At 39.9% G+C, this 19,437-nt stretch overlaps 1 protein-coding gene across 4 annotated transcripts in view; it reads left to right on the plus strand.

The window, feature by feature from the left end:
* Nucleotides 1–19,437, plus strand: part of GPD2 (glycerol-3-phosphate dehydrogenase 2) — a 75,371-nt gene that overhangs the window by 48,206 nt on the left and 7,728 nt on the right. For 2 of the 4 annotated variants that reach the window (XM_052791963.1, XM_052791964.1), the window contains 8 exons: nucleotides 1,304–1,497; nucleotides 4,153–4,287; nucleotides 4,534–4,709; nucleotides 5,230–5,361; nucleotides 5,825–5,983; nucleotides 9,172–9,284; nucleotides 9,380–9,458; nucleotides 9,580–9,678. In XM_052791963.1, coding sequence (XP_052647923.1) covers nucleotides 1,304–1,497; nucleotides 4,153–4,287; nucleotides 4,534–4,709; nucleotides 5,230–5,361; nucleotides 5,825–5,983; nucleotides 9,172–9,284; nucleotides 9,380–9,458; nucleotides 9,580–9,678 — 1,087 coding nt within the window. Of the gene's footprint in view, nucleotides 1–1,303; nucleotides 1,498–4,152; nucleotides 4,288–4,533; nucleotides 4,710–5,229; nucleotides 5,362–5,824; nucleotides 5,984–9,169; nucleotides 9,285–9,379; nucleotides 9,459–9,579; nucleotides 9,679–13,451; nucleotides 14,465–19,437 lie in introns of those variants that run through there. The other 2 variants (XM_052791965.1, XR_008235930.1) reach the window with 2 other exon arrangements.

The raw sequence follows: 19,437 nt of genomic DNA on the forward strand, positions 1-19,437 counted from the left end.
GCTAAACTGACTGCAGATGTTTTTACAAGGACTTCCGGCACCTGAAATGAAAGTCAGAATCTTTCCTTTAAATAAAAAAGAATAAAAAAAGGGCCAGCTTAAATGTTTTCCTATATAAAAGCTGTTTACCTTGAAGTGTTTATAGAAGCCTTTTGTTTTCTGAAATATAAGCAGAGCTATTTAATAAGTCACAAGGATAACTGGGTTTGTACCTGTGGATTTTTTTTTTTAACATTATACCAGAAAACACTGATACATAAATTAAAATTTCCTGTATGAAGAACTACTGTGTTTCTTCATTTTACTGAATCATTCTGTTTGTAACACTGGCATAAATAAATGAAAAATCTCTGAATAGTAGCATCCAGTTAGTGTCTCTTTTGCCGCCTTTTCCTCAAAGCACGGTTCCCCATTCAGGAATGCAAGAGCTGGAAGCATTCGGAGTATACTTCTTGGTCCAAATCCCTTGGGAGTCTATGGGCGTTCACTCCAGTTGAAGTGGCAGGTGGTTAACAAACGCAGGCTGTAGTATGACTGGAAGTTTACTGTTTAAATGTACTCATAATGGTTATGATTTCAGTGTTGCTGTTCTCTTGTTTTCTGTACTTGTTCTTTCTGTTGCTAACCCTCACCCCCTCCCACCCCACCTTTATTGCGAATGCAGGTTGTAGAAGTCATTGGGATTTTGTGTGTCTTTACTTTTTGTCCTCCGTTCAGGGCGCAGATAATTGATAACTTGGGTTAATAACATTTCATCTTTAATTTTTCTTGTTATATACTTAGACAGGTCAGGGTTCTGTTCTTACTTCTTCCATTTTAACGTGCATTCTGTTTCAGCCTTCCCTTTCCTTTGTGGCATAATATAAATGATTGTCAATTTTTTGATTAAAAACAGTTGTTCATTCCATAATGAGTTTCAAGTAATTGCTGTTTTAGAATTTCCACATGTTTGTATTTGAAATTCCAATGAGCAAGATTTTCCAGAGTGAATGGAGATGTGAGATGCCAAAGGCCTGATTGCTCGATTTAAGGTTGTGGTCTGCTAACTTGCTTAGGAAATCAAATTCTAGTGATATCTGAGCATCCAATTCAAGGGCCTTATTTATCAAAACTTCCGGGAGTACCATTTAAAGTCAGGTCATGGCCACATGTGAAATCTCTGACTTTTTTCTTTTTTTTTTTAATCATTTGACCTAAGAGCAAAAGTAATGTTCTAATACTTTATCTGGGGTACAAGGTGTGCAAGAACAGAATCCCTGGTGATGCCTGACCTGTTTCGAACCATGTCCCTTCTTTATTTCAGCCCTGATAATATGGGTTTGCTTGACCCAGCCACCAGCGATGGTAGAGTGATTTTCTTCCTGCCATGGGAGAAGATGACTATTGCAGGGACCACAGACAGCCCGACTGATGTTACTTCCCATCCGATACCAACAGAAGAAGATATAAACTTCATTTTGAATGAAGTGCGCAACTACCTTAGTGTTGATGTTGAAGGTAAACCTTTGTCAGCTCTGTTTTTCCCCTGCGAAGGTACTGATAAGTCTGTGATGTTTCAGTTTGAGTAGATGCTGTCTGTCTGAAGTTTTTCTGTGACTGATAACTATGGTTCTTGTGCATCTGGGTGTTTCTAAAACTAGTGGGACATAAGTGTCATCGTGATCTCTGTTTCAGAGCTATAAAATGATGCTTTTCCAGATACACCTGCACTACTTGGACTATTTAAATGGAAATCAGTTGGTATCTGCATGTTCAGATTTCACATACCTTTCATCTAACTGGTGCTAGCTGTCCAGCTGCACAGCCAAGTCTTTCTGGTCTCTTTGGGTGGCAGATGCAAGGTTTTGCAGAACTGGGACAGTTTGGTCATACATCAGCACAAGTACATCAAATGATTCACCTGTTTTTCTTGAAGGAAAAGTTGTTCTGACTTTTCCCGTGTCTTTGTTTTTATTTCCATTTCTCTAGGCACTTTATTCTTAGAATTTACTTTTCTTGATATGGTAAATATCTAATAGTGTCAGTTTTCAGTGGGAGAGGAAAGTATAATGGGCAAAAAGGAGAATTTACAAAAATTCCTTGGTGACAGTTGTTCCCTTCAGTAGCTGAGCTGAGAACACATTCGTTAGAAGATGCTGGCCTGCTTTGACTCAGTGCTGGTTTAAAGGGGAGAGGCTTCTTTCCTTCATAGTGACTTTTAAAAAAAATTATTCTATGAAAGCATTTGTACTTGTGTATTTCCGTTGTAGTAGCAGCATTAAAATAAATCTGAAAAGCACTCGGTCAGGAACCTTGCAACATCCTTAGATTTAGGAAAACTTGCTGTCTGATGATTGGAAATGCTAGATTACTTGTTTCCTGAAGTGGATAATTGATGGCTCTGTATTATATAAAGTTCAGAAAAAGTCTTCAGGAAATGTACCTTTAAGTTTCCTGAACAGAAGTTGATATAAATAAGTGCGGTAGGCCTGTCTGGTAGCTACCTGTCTGGTAGCTGGTAGAGTTAAGAATGTGAATAAGACAGAGATTTTGCAAGGTATTTTACAGAACTACATTATGAAGTGTTTAATTCTTTTGAATGAAACCTACCTAGGTGCACGCTGTTTTTCACATATGCAATTAGCAGTGTTTATAGATTGCTTGTTATTGAATTAACAACTGTGCTGGCCATATCAACTCACTGCAGACCTGCCTTTTTGCTGCCAGAGACAGTGCCAGGGTTATCAACTTACACAGGCTTGGATGTGTTCCAACTGTTTAATTATAGTGTCACGCATGCTGCTTTTTCTAGTTTCATTAGTTTATAAACGTAATATGGTATCTTATTTCTGTGATTAACACTTCATTTTGGCAGGTTAAACATGCTGGCAGAGCACCATTGATTTCTGAAATCTATTTTGTGTTCTTTGGGGGATATTTTTACACCCTTTTACTGATTTTCAATTATCATTTATTTGAAAGTTGTATGAAAAAAAAAAAAAAAACCAACCCACATTCCAAAGACTTCAGTATAAAGCAAATCAGTCAATTTTTCTATTGCAATTTAATAAGCAACAAAATTAATTTCATTAAATTCTCTATTGGTCCTATGTTTTATGTATTTTAAAAAGTGACTTTCGGAGGCTGGGGTATTTTCCTACAACTGTTAAGGGCTTTTGTGACGAACAGATGCCTTCAGGTTTTCTTCCTGAGAAGTCAGGGTTAGCTTTAGGTGTATACTTGTAACTGGACAGGAAGCGGAGGAGTGGCACAGGGGAAGAAAGTAGTAAACAGCCATTTAGTCAGGCTTTTTGTGGAGCATGACAATGTTGCTGAAGCAGTGGTGAGGAGGAGGCAGAGAAGGCAGGGCTGGAAGAGGTAGTTGTGTAAGATATGTGGACTTCTGTTGGGTGGTTTTTGACAAGTCAGCTGGGCCCATTCAGGTTGCTGTGCAGTAACAAATGCTGGCATGGGGTACAACCTTTGGGGATGTGCTACAGCTGACCACAACCTTGCCAGTAATTTTTCTCCTTGTGTATATGTGTAACTGCACTTACTATAAAGGCTGTGGGTAAAGATCACTTGTCAAGAGGAAAACTTGGAAAAATAATCTACAAGCTAGAGAAAAAAGCTTTGAAGTCCTAAAAGCAAATGTTACACTAATGTGGAACAAACTTTATTTTGGTTTCTGAAATGTAATGCAAGGACTGTCCTGTCAGCACAAGCAAACAAGGAGAAGACTTGGTGCTGGGGGGTGTGTGTTGGTTTTGGTAGGGTTTGGGTTTTGAATGTAGGGTTTTTTTGAGCTGATCGGTGAGTTTGACAGTTGAGTCTCTCTTGGTTGATCAGTTCCTGGGATATCTCTGTTCTGTTAGATTTTTAACCAGTGTGAAAAATGGACCTATCTGTCTCTGACTTTGCTTTGGGCTACAGAATATTACTGATACTGATCAGGGCAGTGCTATTTTTAATTCTGTAGCCCAGCTTATTTCATTACTTTCGAGAATCTTCTCCAGCTCTTTGAGTTGCTCAACTAACAAGCATGGTGTGGTGCAGTCCTTGTTTCACAGCGAGTATCTACACGGAGGCAATGCCACAAAGACCACAGGAGGGATATGAGATAAATACCCATCAGTTCCTGGCTGACTTTGGCTGATCTTTGGTTCCGGACAGTGAGAAGAGGAGACGTGTTGGCAGCGTGGAGTGGCATTCGTCCTCTGGTCATAGACCCCAACTCCAAAGACACGCAGTCGATATCCCGGAATCATGTCGTTACCATTAGCGATAGTGGCCTTGTCACGATAGCAGGTACTGGAAGTTCTCTTACAGTATAGCTTTGTCGGGCTTCCTCAGTGTATTTTATTGAAAACTTTTCTCGTTACAGCATGATCTTTCATGTTCCTTTAACTAGATAATGATCTGTCAGTGGTAGGATGACTGGCTTGTTGGAGCAAGTCTAGTAAGAATAATGTGATATATAAAATATATATAGTACATACCAACTTCATATTCCACTTGCTTTCCCCAAATAAAGACGTAAATGTGTGCTTACAGGTGGGAAGTGGACAACCTACCGTGCCATGGCGCAGGACACCATTGATGCAGCTATTCAAGCGCATGATCTGAAGGCAGGTTCCAGTAAGACCATTGGGCTGCAGCTACAAGGGGCTGAGGACTGGAGTCCCACTCTCTACATTAGGTTGGTCCAAGACTATGGACTTGAAAGTGAGGTGAGTCATGGTTTCTGTTGATGCTCTGATGTTTCTGTGTCAGTGTGTTGTTTTCCCACTAAATCTAATGCCAGCGTAACTTGTACAAAGGACTGTCGAGCCTGATAAGAGCTTATTATCTGGCTGGGACAAAGGTAGTTTTAAAAAAAAATAAATTCTAGTAATTGTTTTTCTTTTCTTCCCTTTTCCCTTCCTCCTAATCTTGACTGTTTCCTGCGTTAAAATGTTATGACATGCTAGGGTCTGCCTTCCTTTGAGCCCAACAAAATCTATACTTCAGGTGTGATCACAGTGTAGCAGAAGAGTTGGAGCATCATTAGTCACAGTTACATTGATACATACATAGTGGTGTCAGTGCTGGTCTAACCCATTCACAACGCAAGTAGTTTCCTCCCACGCAATCAAAATCTAATACCCTCTTCGGCCTATTTGTTATTGGTGATAAGAGAATTGACAAGAAAAACGTGTGTATATTTGATGTGCTTTCAAAAGCATATTGAATTTGTTTTCAACTCCATAGGTGGCTCAGCATCTAGCTTCAACATATGGGGACAAGGCTTTTGAGGTGGCCAAAATAGCCCAAGTTACAGGAAAGAGATGGCCTATTGTTGGAAAACGTCTTGTATCTGAATTTCCTTATATTGAAGCTGAGGTATGTGGAAGAACTACATAGTGTTCTTTGATTCTCTTCTTGGGATAAGCAGGTTCTAGAGCAGGGCTGTCTCGCTCTGTAAAACATCTCCATAAACCCTTTCATTTAGTGAGGTCCAGATTTTTTTTTCTGTTCTTGTTTTTCCTGTTCCCCGGAGCATGCTTTACTTTTATGTTTATATGTTTATATATGCACATATTAATATATTTATATATAATTAAATATTTATATAATGTCTATTTTTTTATTTCATATATACACGTTTGATCCCAGATGCATTTTATAAAATGTTCCGAGGAGAAGGGAGCTTTTTAAATGCTTCTCTTGGTTGGGTGGGAACTAGTTACGGAAAGTTCATTTTGTATAGCCAGCCCAGCAGTGTCATTTGTGATGCTAAACATAATTTCTGACAATGCCCGTCTACCTTCTCATCTGCATTTTTCCCCTTGTCTTATTGTTCTAGGTTGTCTATGGTGTTAAAGAGTATGCCCGCACGGCAGTGGATATGATTTCCCGACGTACTCGCTTGGCCTTTCTGAATGTGCAGGCTGCAGAGGAAGCCCTGCCAAGAATCATAGATATAATGGGGAAAGAACTTAACTGGAATGAGCAGAAAAAAAAGGTACAAAGGGCCTTTTTCATCTGAAACTGTTTTGTTTTTCTTAAGTAGTTTCCATGTTAACGATCTAAATTAGTTGAATAGAAAACTTCAAGTGATGCTTTCTTCCTGAGAGAATGATTCACTTGGCATATTTCATTACACAGACTTTATCAAAATAGCTGTGAAATGAGTTGGTATTGGCCAGGGGGTGGAGGGGAAAGTGAAGATCTGTATCCTGTTGTTCCCCAACTTTAAAAATGAAAGCAGTCTTGGCATTACTATCCTGTTCCTGTTCAAATATTTTGTTTACTGACACTTTTCAAAAGATCTGCCTCAGAAAAGGGGGATCTTGTAGTCTATGTCACTCCTTTTTGTCTGCTCTGTCTTCTGAAAAGTGATGAATGCTGAGTTTGCACCGTTCTCTGGCCTAAATTAATGTTTAAGGTCATTGTTAGCTTCCTTTGCCCCCAGCGGGTCGGTGCTCAGACATGTGTGGGACTCATCTCACTTTACTTGCGGTGTTGATAACAGGCTGCCTCTATCTAAGCTAGTCTCTGTATGCCTGCTCTGTAGTAAACAAACTTTGGCCAGATGACTTACCCTAATGAGGGTATCTGCTGTGCATGCATTGAATTTCACCCTATGGCCCTGTTCAGATGTCCACAAACTGTCAGGAGTACCTTGGATAACTAGCTTAGATGTAGACATCCCACTTACTGACATGCATCCTGCCCCTTCTGAATGAACTATCATATCCTGTAAGTTACCGATTACCACTTCTTTCTGTTGTCATAAAAAGATAAATGCCCAGAATACTGGAGGCTGCGCTTGCGCTGCCTTTCCTCCGCCATACGCTGGACAGCATTACAAGGAGTGCTCTACCCAAATGGGACACATGGTTTGGGACTACTTGCACTATGAAGCAAACAACCTGTGAATGCTCACCTAGCTCTTCCACTCCAAAGGGGATGGGAATTTTCCCTTGGACTGTTTGTGAAACCTTTTAGCCAGTTAGAAGTTTGATTAACATTCTGGAAGGAGCTCCTTTGAATCCTGCTATCGAGAGGGCCTGCTGTGATCCTACAGCCTCCCCACAGGAATGCATAAAGAAAGGGATACCATCATGTCACAGTTGTGAGCTGTGTTGCTTGTCTGCATGTGTGTTGAGCAACCTCATAGTTAGAGGTGTTTGACTGAAGTTAGAGGTGTCTCACCCTTACCCAATGAGATTTGCTCATGTAATAATTTACCGTGTTAAACAAAGCTGTATCAGTTCTTCCATAACAGTAGATGAGAAAATGGGAAGGTTGCAAAGCAAAGAATTTGAAACCAGCATGATGTTAGGGTTGCATGGACAGCCTTAACTCCAGTGGCCCACAGTTGGGGAGTTAGACACCCATTCTCACCATAACCTGCAGGAAGGAAAATTAACAAGTACTGCACACACCTGTAAGACTTACAAAGCCATCTGTGGCTTGTGTGAGCTCACTAATGCCAGCAGGGCAGCCTCTGCGTTCCCTGAACATCCACTGGGGTTTCTTTTTGAAAAGTCTCCTTTTCTTTCAAATGAGATGTCGTGGTTTAACCCCAGCCAGCAACTGAGCACCATGCAGCCGCTTGCTCACTCCCTCTCCCACCCAGTGGGATGAGGGAGAGAATTGGGGGGAAAAAAGAAAACCTCATGGGTTGAGATAAAGACAGTTTAATAGGACAGAAAGGAAGAAAATACTAATGATGATAATAATAAAATGACAATAATAGTAATAATAAAAGAATTGGAATATACAAAACAAGTGATGCACAATGCGATTGCTCGCCACTTGCTGACCAATGCCCAGTTAGTTACCGAGCAGCGATCCCCCCCAGCCCCACTGCCCCCAGTTTATATACTGGGCATAACGTCACATGGTATGGAATACCCCATTGGCCAGTTTGGGTCAGCTGTCCTGGCTGTGTCCCCTTCCACCTTCTTGTGCACCTCCAGCCTTCTTGCTGGCAGGGCATGAGAAGCTGAAAAATCCTTGAGTTAGTATAAACTTAGTGTAAATACTTGACTTAGTATAAATACCTGGCAACAACTGAAAACATCAGTGTGTTATCAACATTCTTCTCATACTAAATGCAAAACATAACACTATACCAGCTACTAGAAAGAAAATGAACTCTATCCCAGCTGAAACCAGGACATGAAGCTAAAAACCCCCTGAGTTATTGAGCACCTCTTCTGCAACCAGTCTTGGGCCATTTCGAAGTGCTACATTTTTACAGCAATCTTGCATGTGCTATATTTCAACTTGACGGACGAGGCAATTCAATGCCTATCCAGAAGACCATTCTTTAATTTAGATCTTATAGTAAGACCATTAAATAAGTCTTTGTTGGTCTGGGACTTTAAGGCTAATTTGTGTGCTTTTATTGAAGTATGTAAGAGTAGTCTGGTATAGTTCACTTGGTCTCCTAATACGCCTTCACGAACAAGTCTTTGCTAGATGAAGTGGCTTACACGTACGTGCCTCGGAATCTTTTAATGCTACTGCGGCCGTTACTTAGCATGCTTACTCTTGTTTGTTAACTGCAGTGCGGACTATTTAATATTGGTGCCCATGTGGCAGATGATTGTATCACTTTTAGAACCGTGTTTGGTGTACCCATCGCTGTAGAAAGAATTCTGTTCTACAGTACTTTATGTTATGTCAGTTGCTTATCACTTATTAAAAAACTGGCTATGGAAGACCTTGCACTGAACTTTCAGGTAATAAATTAATTTCACTACCATCAAGAGAACTAGTTTAAAACATAAAGAACCTGCCTGGTGTTGAGCCTCCTGATTTTTTTGCTGATTCTAGACAGGTGAAACATTGCACTAAGATATCAGCTGTGAGTTAAATGGCATTTTGTAGGCCTGACCTGCAAGTGCCATTCTTCATGAAATAGGTAGATATACCATGTGTGACTTTCAGGACCATACCATGCCTTCAGTGTTAACACAGTAATTAGAAGTCTTCACTAGACTTGATATCTCTTTTCAAGACTAAAATGTGCCTAAGCTTAACTTATTTTTTAAATGCTTTTTTAGCTACCATCTGCTTAGTTTTTGGATATTAGATAAACTCTAGTTAAGTGAAAGAAGCTAATAAATACTACATTAAAAATAATTGTGTAAGAACTTGCTATTCCTCAGATATACAGTTTTTCTCTTTTTGTTGTAGGAAGAACTTGAAGCTGCTAAAAAGTTTCTCTATTATGAAATGGGCTACAAAGTAAAATCAGATCAATTAACAGACAGCTCTGAAATCAGTCTAGGGCCTTCAGATATTGAAAGGTAAGTAAAGTAGAAGAGTTCCCTATGCTGCTAGGAATTAATAGCAGTGATTCTTCTGAGTGGAGTTTTTCCCACTGATAATCCTTATCTTGCAGGTACAAGAAGCGATTCCACATGTTTGACAAGGACAAGAAAGGGTTTATTACTATACTGGATGTGCAGCGTGTCTTGGAGGTAATGTTTCCTTGTGTTCTTTTAGTTTCCTTTTTAAGCCTCTTATCTAAATTTTAGAGTGTGCCATAAATAGTGCTGAACAATCCAGTTGACATACTTCTGTACTTTTTTTTTTGTCTAGAGCATCAGTGTGCAAATTGCTGAAAACACACTTCATGATATTCTAAATGAAGTGGATCTGAACAAAAATGGACAGGTTGAGCTCAATGAATTTTTGCAGGTAGGTGTTTCTTTGTTACAAGAGAGGCTGTAACTTTAATGAACAAAGGCATAGGTATTTAATTTTTTTTATTTCTTTGCTGAAGGGCTGGGTTGGAGATTAGGTGAGTGTTACTTGGGTAAACACTGTAGTGTTGATGCTATTTGCCAAATCACAAGATAAGTGACACACAGAGCCATCCTCAAGCAACTTTGAAATTCAAGGGGTTTTTTTTATGTGCAGAAACAATAAGACCCAAAGAACAGGTCCAATTTACAAAGTATACTACAGTATAGACCTGAATTTGGCTTTTTTTAATATAGAAATGCTGTTTAAATATATTCAGAACGATACAATTGTCCACTGGAAGGTATATGGCACAGTTATGCACACCAACATTTATCTGGGTCTGTTAAGTGGTTAGTAGTTTCTAAACTATTTTGAATATTTTAAAGAATGAGCTTGTGGTTAAAGCACATCCAGTCCATATAATCCCATTTTAACTCCTGGATTGGCTAACATTATGTCAGTTTGTACGAAAGACATTACATTGACAACCCATATATCTGCTTTTTGAAGGGCTTTAAAATAAAATTAAGGATACTACCGAAATGTTTGTTTGCCCAGCTCCTCTTGCATATGCAGTTTGCCAGCCAGCTTTGTTTTTGTAGAGTCTTTCTTGGTGTGGTATTTCAAGTGACTGCCATGTCTTTCCTGCATGGTGGCAATGATGAATGCCGAACATGAGATAAATTAATGCTGGGGATTTTGGTCAATGTCAGCCCTTTCTTCACTGTGTCAAGTTAAACAAACAAGATCAAGGCAAAGGAAATGGTAATTGTCTCTCTCGAGATGAGCTGTAGATAAGAGCAGCATTGTTGAATCTAAATGCAGAAAATTTTCACAGGTTGTGTCCAGCATTAGAAAAAAGGACTATTTATTTGCCTAAAATGCAGCAATTTAGTTGGGTAACTGAAATGCACTTGGGAAGGGGAAAAATAAACCCAAACAAACCATGGGGGCAGAAAGAAGAAACAATGGCTTTGGGAGTTTGTGCTTATGTATTCACATAGAAGGGAAAATCACAGCTGTTTTTCTGGCTATTGCAAAAGGGTCTCCCTCTTACCTCTCTTTGCATATGAAAACTTTTATTTGGGGGGGGGAACCCACCATTTACTGCAAGGGCTGTGTTAAACTGTAATTTGGTTAGTTTGGTTACATTGTGGTTAAGAAGTTGAAACAACTAGTAATTATGTCTTCTGTGGATTTTTGGTGGCTTTCTGGGGTTTTTGCTTTACTGTGCTGTATAGTCTCATTAGGGGTTGCCTCCTTAAGACATAGTATCTGTAGAATATAAACAGCAAGTGGCTGTTTTGGTATAGTTTCACAGTTACATTTGCAAAACTGTGTAACTCTGTGGCTACTGGCTTCTCCTATACATTTCACAATGCAATCTAAATATTTAACACCAGTGTTGGGCACTGCAGTAATGATCACTTGTGCCTATGCACCTCCTTCCTGTAGAGGCAGAGAGCAGCACATGGGGAGCTGCTGCGTAGCCAAGTGCTAAGTAGGAAGTATGGTAATAAAATTAACAGGAGGTTGCCATGGAAGGAACAAAATACATTAAATGTTTGTTTAATTTTTTTTAATGGATCTGTTAAGTCAGTTCCCAATACTTTCATGTTTGCTTTCTGAAAACTTTCAAGTAATTGCATTTTACCGCAGAATGCTTGTGGAAAGCCATGTGCAAATATTTGTGGATGTTTATATTAGAACATAGGAACATGTTGTACCAGGGTGGCTGCGTAGCTCTCCAGGTGGGGAGCAGAGCAATGCCAAGTGCTTTCATTTGGCCAACTGCAGATTGCCAATGTAACTCAAATAATGGTCTTGTGAGAACTGGTCCCGGCAGACACCAGTGCTTACAGGTGTTTCACAAAGAGCAAGCGGACTGCATTGATCAGCGTTTAATATAAACAGGTCGTTCCACCATGGCAGGGAGGCAGAGCTCTGACAGTGTTTAGGTGCACACAGAGCTGTCTTATGGCAGTGACTGTTTTTCGGAAGACTTGAATACAGAAGTCTAGTGCTGCCGTCATTTATGCTCAAGAAAGGAGGGGGACCTTGGGAACTAGTTTCGGTATGTAAAGGCAAAAAACCCCCCATGTTAAATGAGAAGGAAGCTTTATCCGCAACAGCAGATTTCCTCTCGGGTCCTGACAGGCCCATGTACCAGAAACTCTTGTTTACGTGGCGGTGCCGGAGGATCAGCCATTTTTTTTGTGGTCACCTCCCCAAAGAGCATGCAGTATAGTCAGAGCAGACAGACACAAGACTGGCAGTCGGGTGTATCGTCAAGCAGGGTGAATGGGTGTGAGGGCAATGCCTCTCCTCTTAGGGCTTCCCAGTCTGTGCATAGGGATTGCTCTGTCAGTGGGGAGGGGGGCGAGGGGGAACACCAAGCCCAAGCAATGGTGACCTTCCCTTGCTGGCTGTAGCTACTGCTCTTACTGCTGCTTGTCTTCTCCTTCCCAGCTCAGTCATCTGTCTTGCCTCAGGGCTGCGCAGTGTGATCAAAATGCCTTCAAATGCAGGGAGGTTTTTCCAGCCTCGGCTGGGTCTGTAAAGCATGGGGTTCTCTTCTGTCCCTTCCCCTCCCAGGTACTACTTTCAGCTTTCACAGGGTTGATACCACATTTGCATAGGTCCAGCTGCAGATATAATTAATAGATTTTCCTATGGAAGGGAAGAAATCTAAAGGATTCTTAGCACTCGATGGGAGTAAGAAATTGCATTTTGTAAGTGCCGATTGCTTTCCATAGTAGTCTTTGACAAGCTGACTGCATGTAATTTCAAGTCTAATGCTCACTTTATCCATGGGATAAAAAAGAATTAACTAAAATCTTAGTGCTAGTATGTGTTCGTTAAGATAGAGCTGAGTCCAGTTTCAAGGACTTAAAGGCAAATTAGTTTTAAAAGTCTATAAAGGAATTTGGATTTGAAAGAATTGTGGAAGTCAAGTACACTATCTCTACAAAGAAGGGCATATCAATGAAAAAGGGTATGGTCCGGGGTCAGTTGTAGATCAGGAATGGTGTTCTTCTATTAGTTACATCTTTCAGATATTTAAAAAAAAAAAAAAAAAAGGCACGCGTGAAATAGATGGGTTCTCCTACATTCTTAAATGTCACTGAAAAACCCTGGTGTTGATGGTTGCCTGCACTGTTACTTCTAAATGGATTGTATTTGGTACTTCTACTCTTCCTGCCACCCATGCCTTGCCAAAACCTTCACTGATATTTCTGGAAAATGTAAATGAGCTTTGAAGTGAGTCTTTGAAACCATACAGCAGTTTTGTTTTATATATGGAAAAATCAGTCTGTATATTCATTAATTATTTTGTCCAAGAGCCAGTAGCAAGTGCTATCTCAGCCATTTAGACTGGAACTGTGTCAGTGTCCACCGTCGGTGGCTCGGGGGCAGGACAGCCAGCCGTGTCTGGACACCTCTCGTGCAGAGGAGTTAATAGCACCAAGCTGCTATTAACTCCACACACCAAGCTGCGTGGAGTTAATAGCACCAAGCTGCTGGTGTCCTGTGGCCCGTAAGCCGTACTGGTGGAGGGCTTGTGCGGTGTCCGCTCTGGGACTGGTATCGGCTGCGGTTACCCTGCTGTCCCTCTGGCTGCTCTGCTTACTGAGGTCTTTCCGTGAGGGGCTGTACCGACGGTCAACCTTTGCTCTTTGTCTTGCAAATGAGTTAACAGGATGCTCTCCCTCTTGTGTCTTAAGCTCATGAGTGCTATTCAGAAGGGCCATGTGTCTGGAAGCCGGCTGGCTGTGCTCATGAAGACTGCAGAGGAGAATCTGCATCAGAGGGTGGTGATTCCGGTGGACCGGAGCGGTGGTGGACTGTGAGTTCAAACACAACGTCTGCTCACAGCCACGGCTAACGGAGACGTGTAGCTGCGTCTCTCTGCTGAAAAACATTCCAGTGCTTCTGATTGTCCTTGCTTGTTCAAGATGACCAGTATCTGTCCATTGGTGTAGCTCTTACAAAAATACATTGGTGGATTTTTTTTTTCATTATTAATGGTTTTCTGTACAGCTCTTAATACTCCAGTATGTGGCCTTTTGGATTGGGTATTCTTTAGTCACAGGGGCTTATTAACAAAGAGTTCAGGAATACAGTCTAGAAAGATTTGGGTGCACACACAAGCACATGTGCACGTACTGCCTTGTTCATTAACTTTTATATCACCTTTACCTCTTAAAGAAAACGATGCTCAGAAAGTGAATCCTGCCTTTAAATGCATTGCATTGAGTTTTGCAAATACGCGTTTAGTATTTAAAAGCTGCTGATCTGTCCTCCTCAACAAAGAGCAAGAGAGGGAAAGCTGATGTTCTGGATTGGAGATAGTATCGTGAAAGGAACAAAACTGATGCCTCCTGAGGTAGTGATTACTGTGAAGAACTGTCATGAGCCTTCTGTAGGTGGTTGGTTTTGCTCTTTCGAGTGCTCTGTTATTTCAGTGGTACCAATACTTGGCCAGACAAAAATACCAGCAGTATGAAGCTGGAAAACTACAAGACATCTTGATTAATCGCCCAAGCTAATAATTTAGTTAAAAGCTAGGGGACAGCTTTCCTTTCTCCCATATTAATAAAAATAAGCTTCCTTTAATAAACAGCGTTGTCTAGCAGGTGGTGTTTTATGCTGTAAAGTGCTTCATACTGTTTCCAGTACGTCCTGTTTTGGACAAACACTGATGATATGTAGAATATGGCAGTTTTCGATAGCATAACAGTCTTAATTGTTTATTTAAAAATGCTCAAACACAAAGTGAAACAATGAAATTTGTTATGCATTCCACTAACTTTTATAGAAAAGTGAAAGGGCTATTTTTCAGCAGATTAATGAAAAAAACCAAACAATTAGGACCACTTACTTGAGCTGTTTTCAACAACGTTGTATCTGGCTATTTGCCTTTCTATTGTTAGATTGACTAGGTTCAAGATCAGATGGAAGATTTCTGCCTAATGTAGAACAAGGAAGGGAAAAACGTAAGAATGGTTCATTGATGAATTTCTCATTCTGTTATATTCTTTGAGTATAAATACCAATTTACAATTCAAAACAAACTTCAGTTTCAAGGTGTCAAAATTTCTACTTGTGTAAAATCTGATATATTTTAACTGATGTCACCACTTTCACTAATGGAAAATAACAGTACAGGAATGAACAGCAAAGATTACTTTGATATTTTAAAAGGGAAAATGATTACATACACAAAGTGGAGATGCTGAGGAGTGTTAGTACGTAGCATAGTAAGTACAGATGTCGTGTTTGGCTGGAGAGGCAGAGTCCTTTTAAAAAAAAAATTAAAAATTCAGGTGTTTAATAGTAGTAGATACAAAAAAAAAAAAAAAAAAAGGGGTGGGGGGCAAGCCTCACTTATATTTCTGTCAGTCCAAACAATTGGTAAAATCTGGAGGGAAGGAGACAGTCTTGGGTAAAATGCCTTTCAGATGTTTTTTGCATGTTAAATTTTTTTTTGACGCTGCCTTGTACCAAAATGCAGACAGTGTTAAGGTGTTATGGCTTTTTTGCTTCAAGTCGTGTGCTAGTGAGGCACAGTCTATGTGAATGAGGAGTTAGCATATTTGACAATGTAAGAATTCTATGAACAAAGGGGTTTGTTTCTGTGGTCCTGTAAACTTTTCTTTTTGAAATATGTTTCAGTATATTCAGGTGAAGTATGTAATGTTTGACACAGCTTCATATTTCCGACACCTGTTTCAAATAAGAACACAGTAACAGATTTTACATATACTGCAGAATTGGAGGGAAATGAATGTACAATACACAGGTTATTTTGGTTCAGTGAGCAAGGTAAGGAGGGAAAGGGTTTAGGATTCTACTGTTAACAATAATTTAAGGAAAAAAAAAAAAAGTAAGTAAAAGTAATGAGACCTTTTCCGGGCCACATAAAGAAAAATATTTACAATATTTAACATCTTTTGTATGGTTTAAGGAAAAATTCTCCTCCACTCCTCTATAAATGGCACTGTTAAGAATTAATAATACAAGTTTACCTGTAAAGCCAGGATTTTCTGCTTTGTACCCAAAGTATACTCTTTGTTCTCTTGTTTTAGTAATATCGCATACAGAATGTGACTTTGGGATTTTCTTGGCTATATGTGTGTCCTCCGATATGAATTTGCTTTGCATCTTAGGCACTTTACTGTCATGCTTCTTTGCTCTTTTGTATGGCACAGCAAGATCTTGTATGCCTACCTTGTGTAACAAGAGAAGATTGCATGTGTTACTTAAAACAGCTAAATCTATACATGGAAAAAATCTAGAAGTATTTATTTATCACCTCTCATCTGTTTTCAGGAATGTTGGCTTTTTTGGTTTTTGGGTTTTTTTTTTTCCATGTGAATGTACTGTAGAAAGAGTTGTAAAATGTCACTGTCTTGCATTGTTCTGATCCTAGGTGGAAAAACAGCAATGTGATTTTTCTTTTTTTTTTTTTTTTTTTTTTTTTGAGGTGGGAGTTGTATTTCTGAATGGGGGGGTTATTTTGTGTTTTAAATAAACTATGCCTGTGGGGGAGGGGATGCGTGTACATGCAGCGTGTTTATATACGCGTGTATCAATACATGTGTATATATGTACACACATACATACACACTGCATGTTTTACATGTGGCACTTACGTATTTTGTTAGGTTACTGTTCTAGACTGAACTGTTAAATACTGTGTTTGAGGCTGGGTTGTCATTTTTATAACTGTCTTGGTGTTTTACTGCCATTATTTATTACTTTTGATATACAGAATGAGCCGCATGCATTTATAGAGCAATAAGAGGATGTATTTAATGTGCCTTGTTTTTAACTGAGTAAGAGCTGAAAGCATGAATCAATAAAACTGATTAAAAATGGTCCCTTCACTGGCAGTTTGTTATGGCAGTTACAAAAATAACTTTGATTGGCCTTGAAAAAGTTTATTTTTAAAGGAAAAATGTTCAGATAGATGCTTCTTAGTAAACATAACATAATTTTGTCCATGCTTTCCCATTTTAGCTCAGAATTTAGCACTTCATAGTTTAAAAGTGAAAATTAGGAGTTAATACAGCACTTAGCATTCTCGGGACGTAGGAGCTGTATGCGTTCGCCGATGACACGCAGGGTAAGGTATTCTGCACTGCCATCTCATACTAAAATTACAGCCAGCCAATTGGCCTGGATTTTTTTTTGGGGGGGGGGGGGGGGGGAAATGCCAGTTGCAAGTGTTCCTTTGCACACTGATGAATTTTATCATAACCAAAATCAATAGAAATGAATGGAAGAGATTTCATAATCCATTTTGATCATTTTACATGTCAAGTTAGTCCAGGGTTGCCATGTGTTGATAAATGTTCTGACAGAAAAAATGCTATATATTTTCATTGTCAGTAAATCAGTAAAGCTGTTATCAGTTTTAACGCAATTTTTATAATCTCCATATTATTTTATAGGTTTTAATTTACACTTGTAATAGGGATATTCCACAACTGCGATGTAGCTGTGCTGAATACAGGGGCTGTGTATGTGCAGTCAGAATAGCTCCCCTCCGCACGTCCCCCACAGAAATAAACAGGACCGATACCTCCAGAGTATAATTACAAAGATTATGAATTTTATCTAATCTGTGGTGTGTAAGTAGTATGTCAGAAAACGTTTGCTACAATCATCTTTGTCCCAAATATTTTGCAGCACTAAAATTGCCTTGGGTCATGATCCTGAATTTGCTACTCGGCACAGAACTGAAATGAATAGGAGTTTTTCTAGAACAGTATTTTGGGGCTGGGTTCCCTTGCTTTGCACGATTTCTCCACTGAATGTTCAAAAATTCAGATTTATTGCAACTTATGTTCACTTGCGTTCTGCAGCCTGTTTTAGAAATATGATATGGAATATCATAGCAACATTAATATTTAAGCATTGATGCCTGAGCTGGGTGTTTCCCGTGTCAGATATGAACTGATTGCATCTTTTGAGGAGAGAAAAACCATCTTCAGTGGGGATGAATCTTTGCTGCTAAGTAAGTGTTGTTTCTCCTCACTGAAAAAGAGGGGTTTTCGGATCTGTAGGTGTGTTCAGCCTCAAGGTTTTAGTCCTTGTTTCGCTATTTAACCAGCCGCCCCCCCCATTTTTGCATGCCTGTACCCTGACACAGGAGCACTGGCTGCACAAAGCATGTGCATGGCTGCTGTGGCTGGAGATTACAGGCTGTGTTTCAGAATCGATACTTTCTTCGCTCGGAAGATGCCGCTGATGCAGGCATGCGCTGGGATAATCTCACCTCTTCTTATTTTGCAAATAAAAGCAGAGATTAAATTTTGCTCCCCTGAGCAAGCCTTTAGCTTGCTTGTTCTTTTCACAACAGTCTTGTGCAAGGACTGTCACGTATGTTAGATTATCCAGGTGGACGTGAGCAGGGGGACTGGTTTCTGTAAAATTTTCGGAAGTTTTGACTGTGTATTTAACTGAACTTGATCCTCAGCAAATGCCAGCCTCGGCCACCGTGCTTTGTCTGCCTCCTCTGAACCATCGCAGCCCGAGACTGTTCAGTGGAACTCGACAGGCTGGGGTTGTGTTGAAACTTTTCAGGTTTCGGCAGGTGAGGCTATTTTTATTCAGTGGCAGCTGTGATTTTTAGAGCTACACCTCGCCGGCCCTGGTGCGGTGGGGCTGTGCCTTCTCTGTGCAAATGTCTGGAATAGGGCAGAGCTGTAGCTGGATGCGTGTCACTCGTTCTCCTCCGTAGGCTTTATTTAACTAAATAAGGCAAACTTGGTTCTGTCTTACTAAGATACCGTAATCTGTTTGTCCAACTGATGTACATGTAATTAGGTTGATCAGTAAAACTGACACAAAGTGAAGGGAGTTGGGTCGGTGTAACCCGATTCGAAGGTCCCTTACAAAGGCAGCCTGCCTGCCTCCCCAGCCTCCCGCCCTCCCCAGAATAAACACAGGACTTCGCTGCCTTTAATTTTCTCTTTTCTAAATTGTTGCTCAGTTTATTTTACTGAAGCGCCCAGATTCATTTTTTATTTTTGCATATCTACAATTAACTGATTTGCAATTCATTTTTATGCAAGCAGAGTTTTTCCTGTCCAAGTCAAGAAGCTGTAAATCTTAGATCTATTGAACTGACAGTGAAATATATTTCATTTTTCCCCATGAATCATTTGCCATCCTTATTGCAGAAAAATGGCAAAATTATGGTGTACCATGTTTTCATAAATTACTGCTTTTCTCCCCCTCCCCCCACCCCCCAATTTGTTCCGTAATTTGCTTGGGAGGAATGAGAGTGTGGGAACCCGGAGTAGCTTGGTAAACAGGGCTTGTTTCTCACCAAATAGTCTGCCTAATCTCTGCTAAATTGTTCCTAGAACAACTGATAACAGCTTTCATATGAATCAAAAAATTAATAATTGCTACTGAAGTTATTTTGACTTAGTGTTGTTAAGAGGTTAGCCAGTTAAATTGTTATTGTACTACAGAAAGGAGGAAGCAGTACATAGTACTACTTGATTATTATTTTTTGTTGTTGTTGTTCCGAAGAGCAAGCAGCAGTTCCTTTAGATTCCTGTTCTCTTGCATCAGAATCTTGTAAACTGCGGAAAGCTAGGTATTTTTCTGGGTTTAGGAATGTAAGGAATTCCTTTTCTAAAAACCTATAGCTCTCAAAACACTTTTTTAAAATCTTGGCAGTAATACCTGTTT

The sequence above is a fragment of the Harpia harpyja genome, chromosome 7 (assembly GCF_026419915.1).
Source record: "Harpia harpyja isolate bHarHar1 chromosome 7, bHarHar1 primary haplotype, whole genome shotgun sequence".
Lineage (NCBI taxonomy): Eukaryota > Metazoa > Chordata > Aves > Accipitriformes > Accipitridae > Harpia > Harpia harpyja.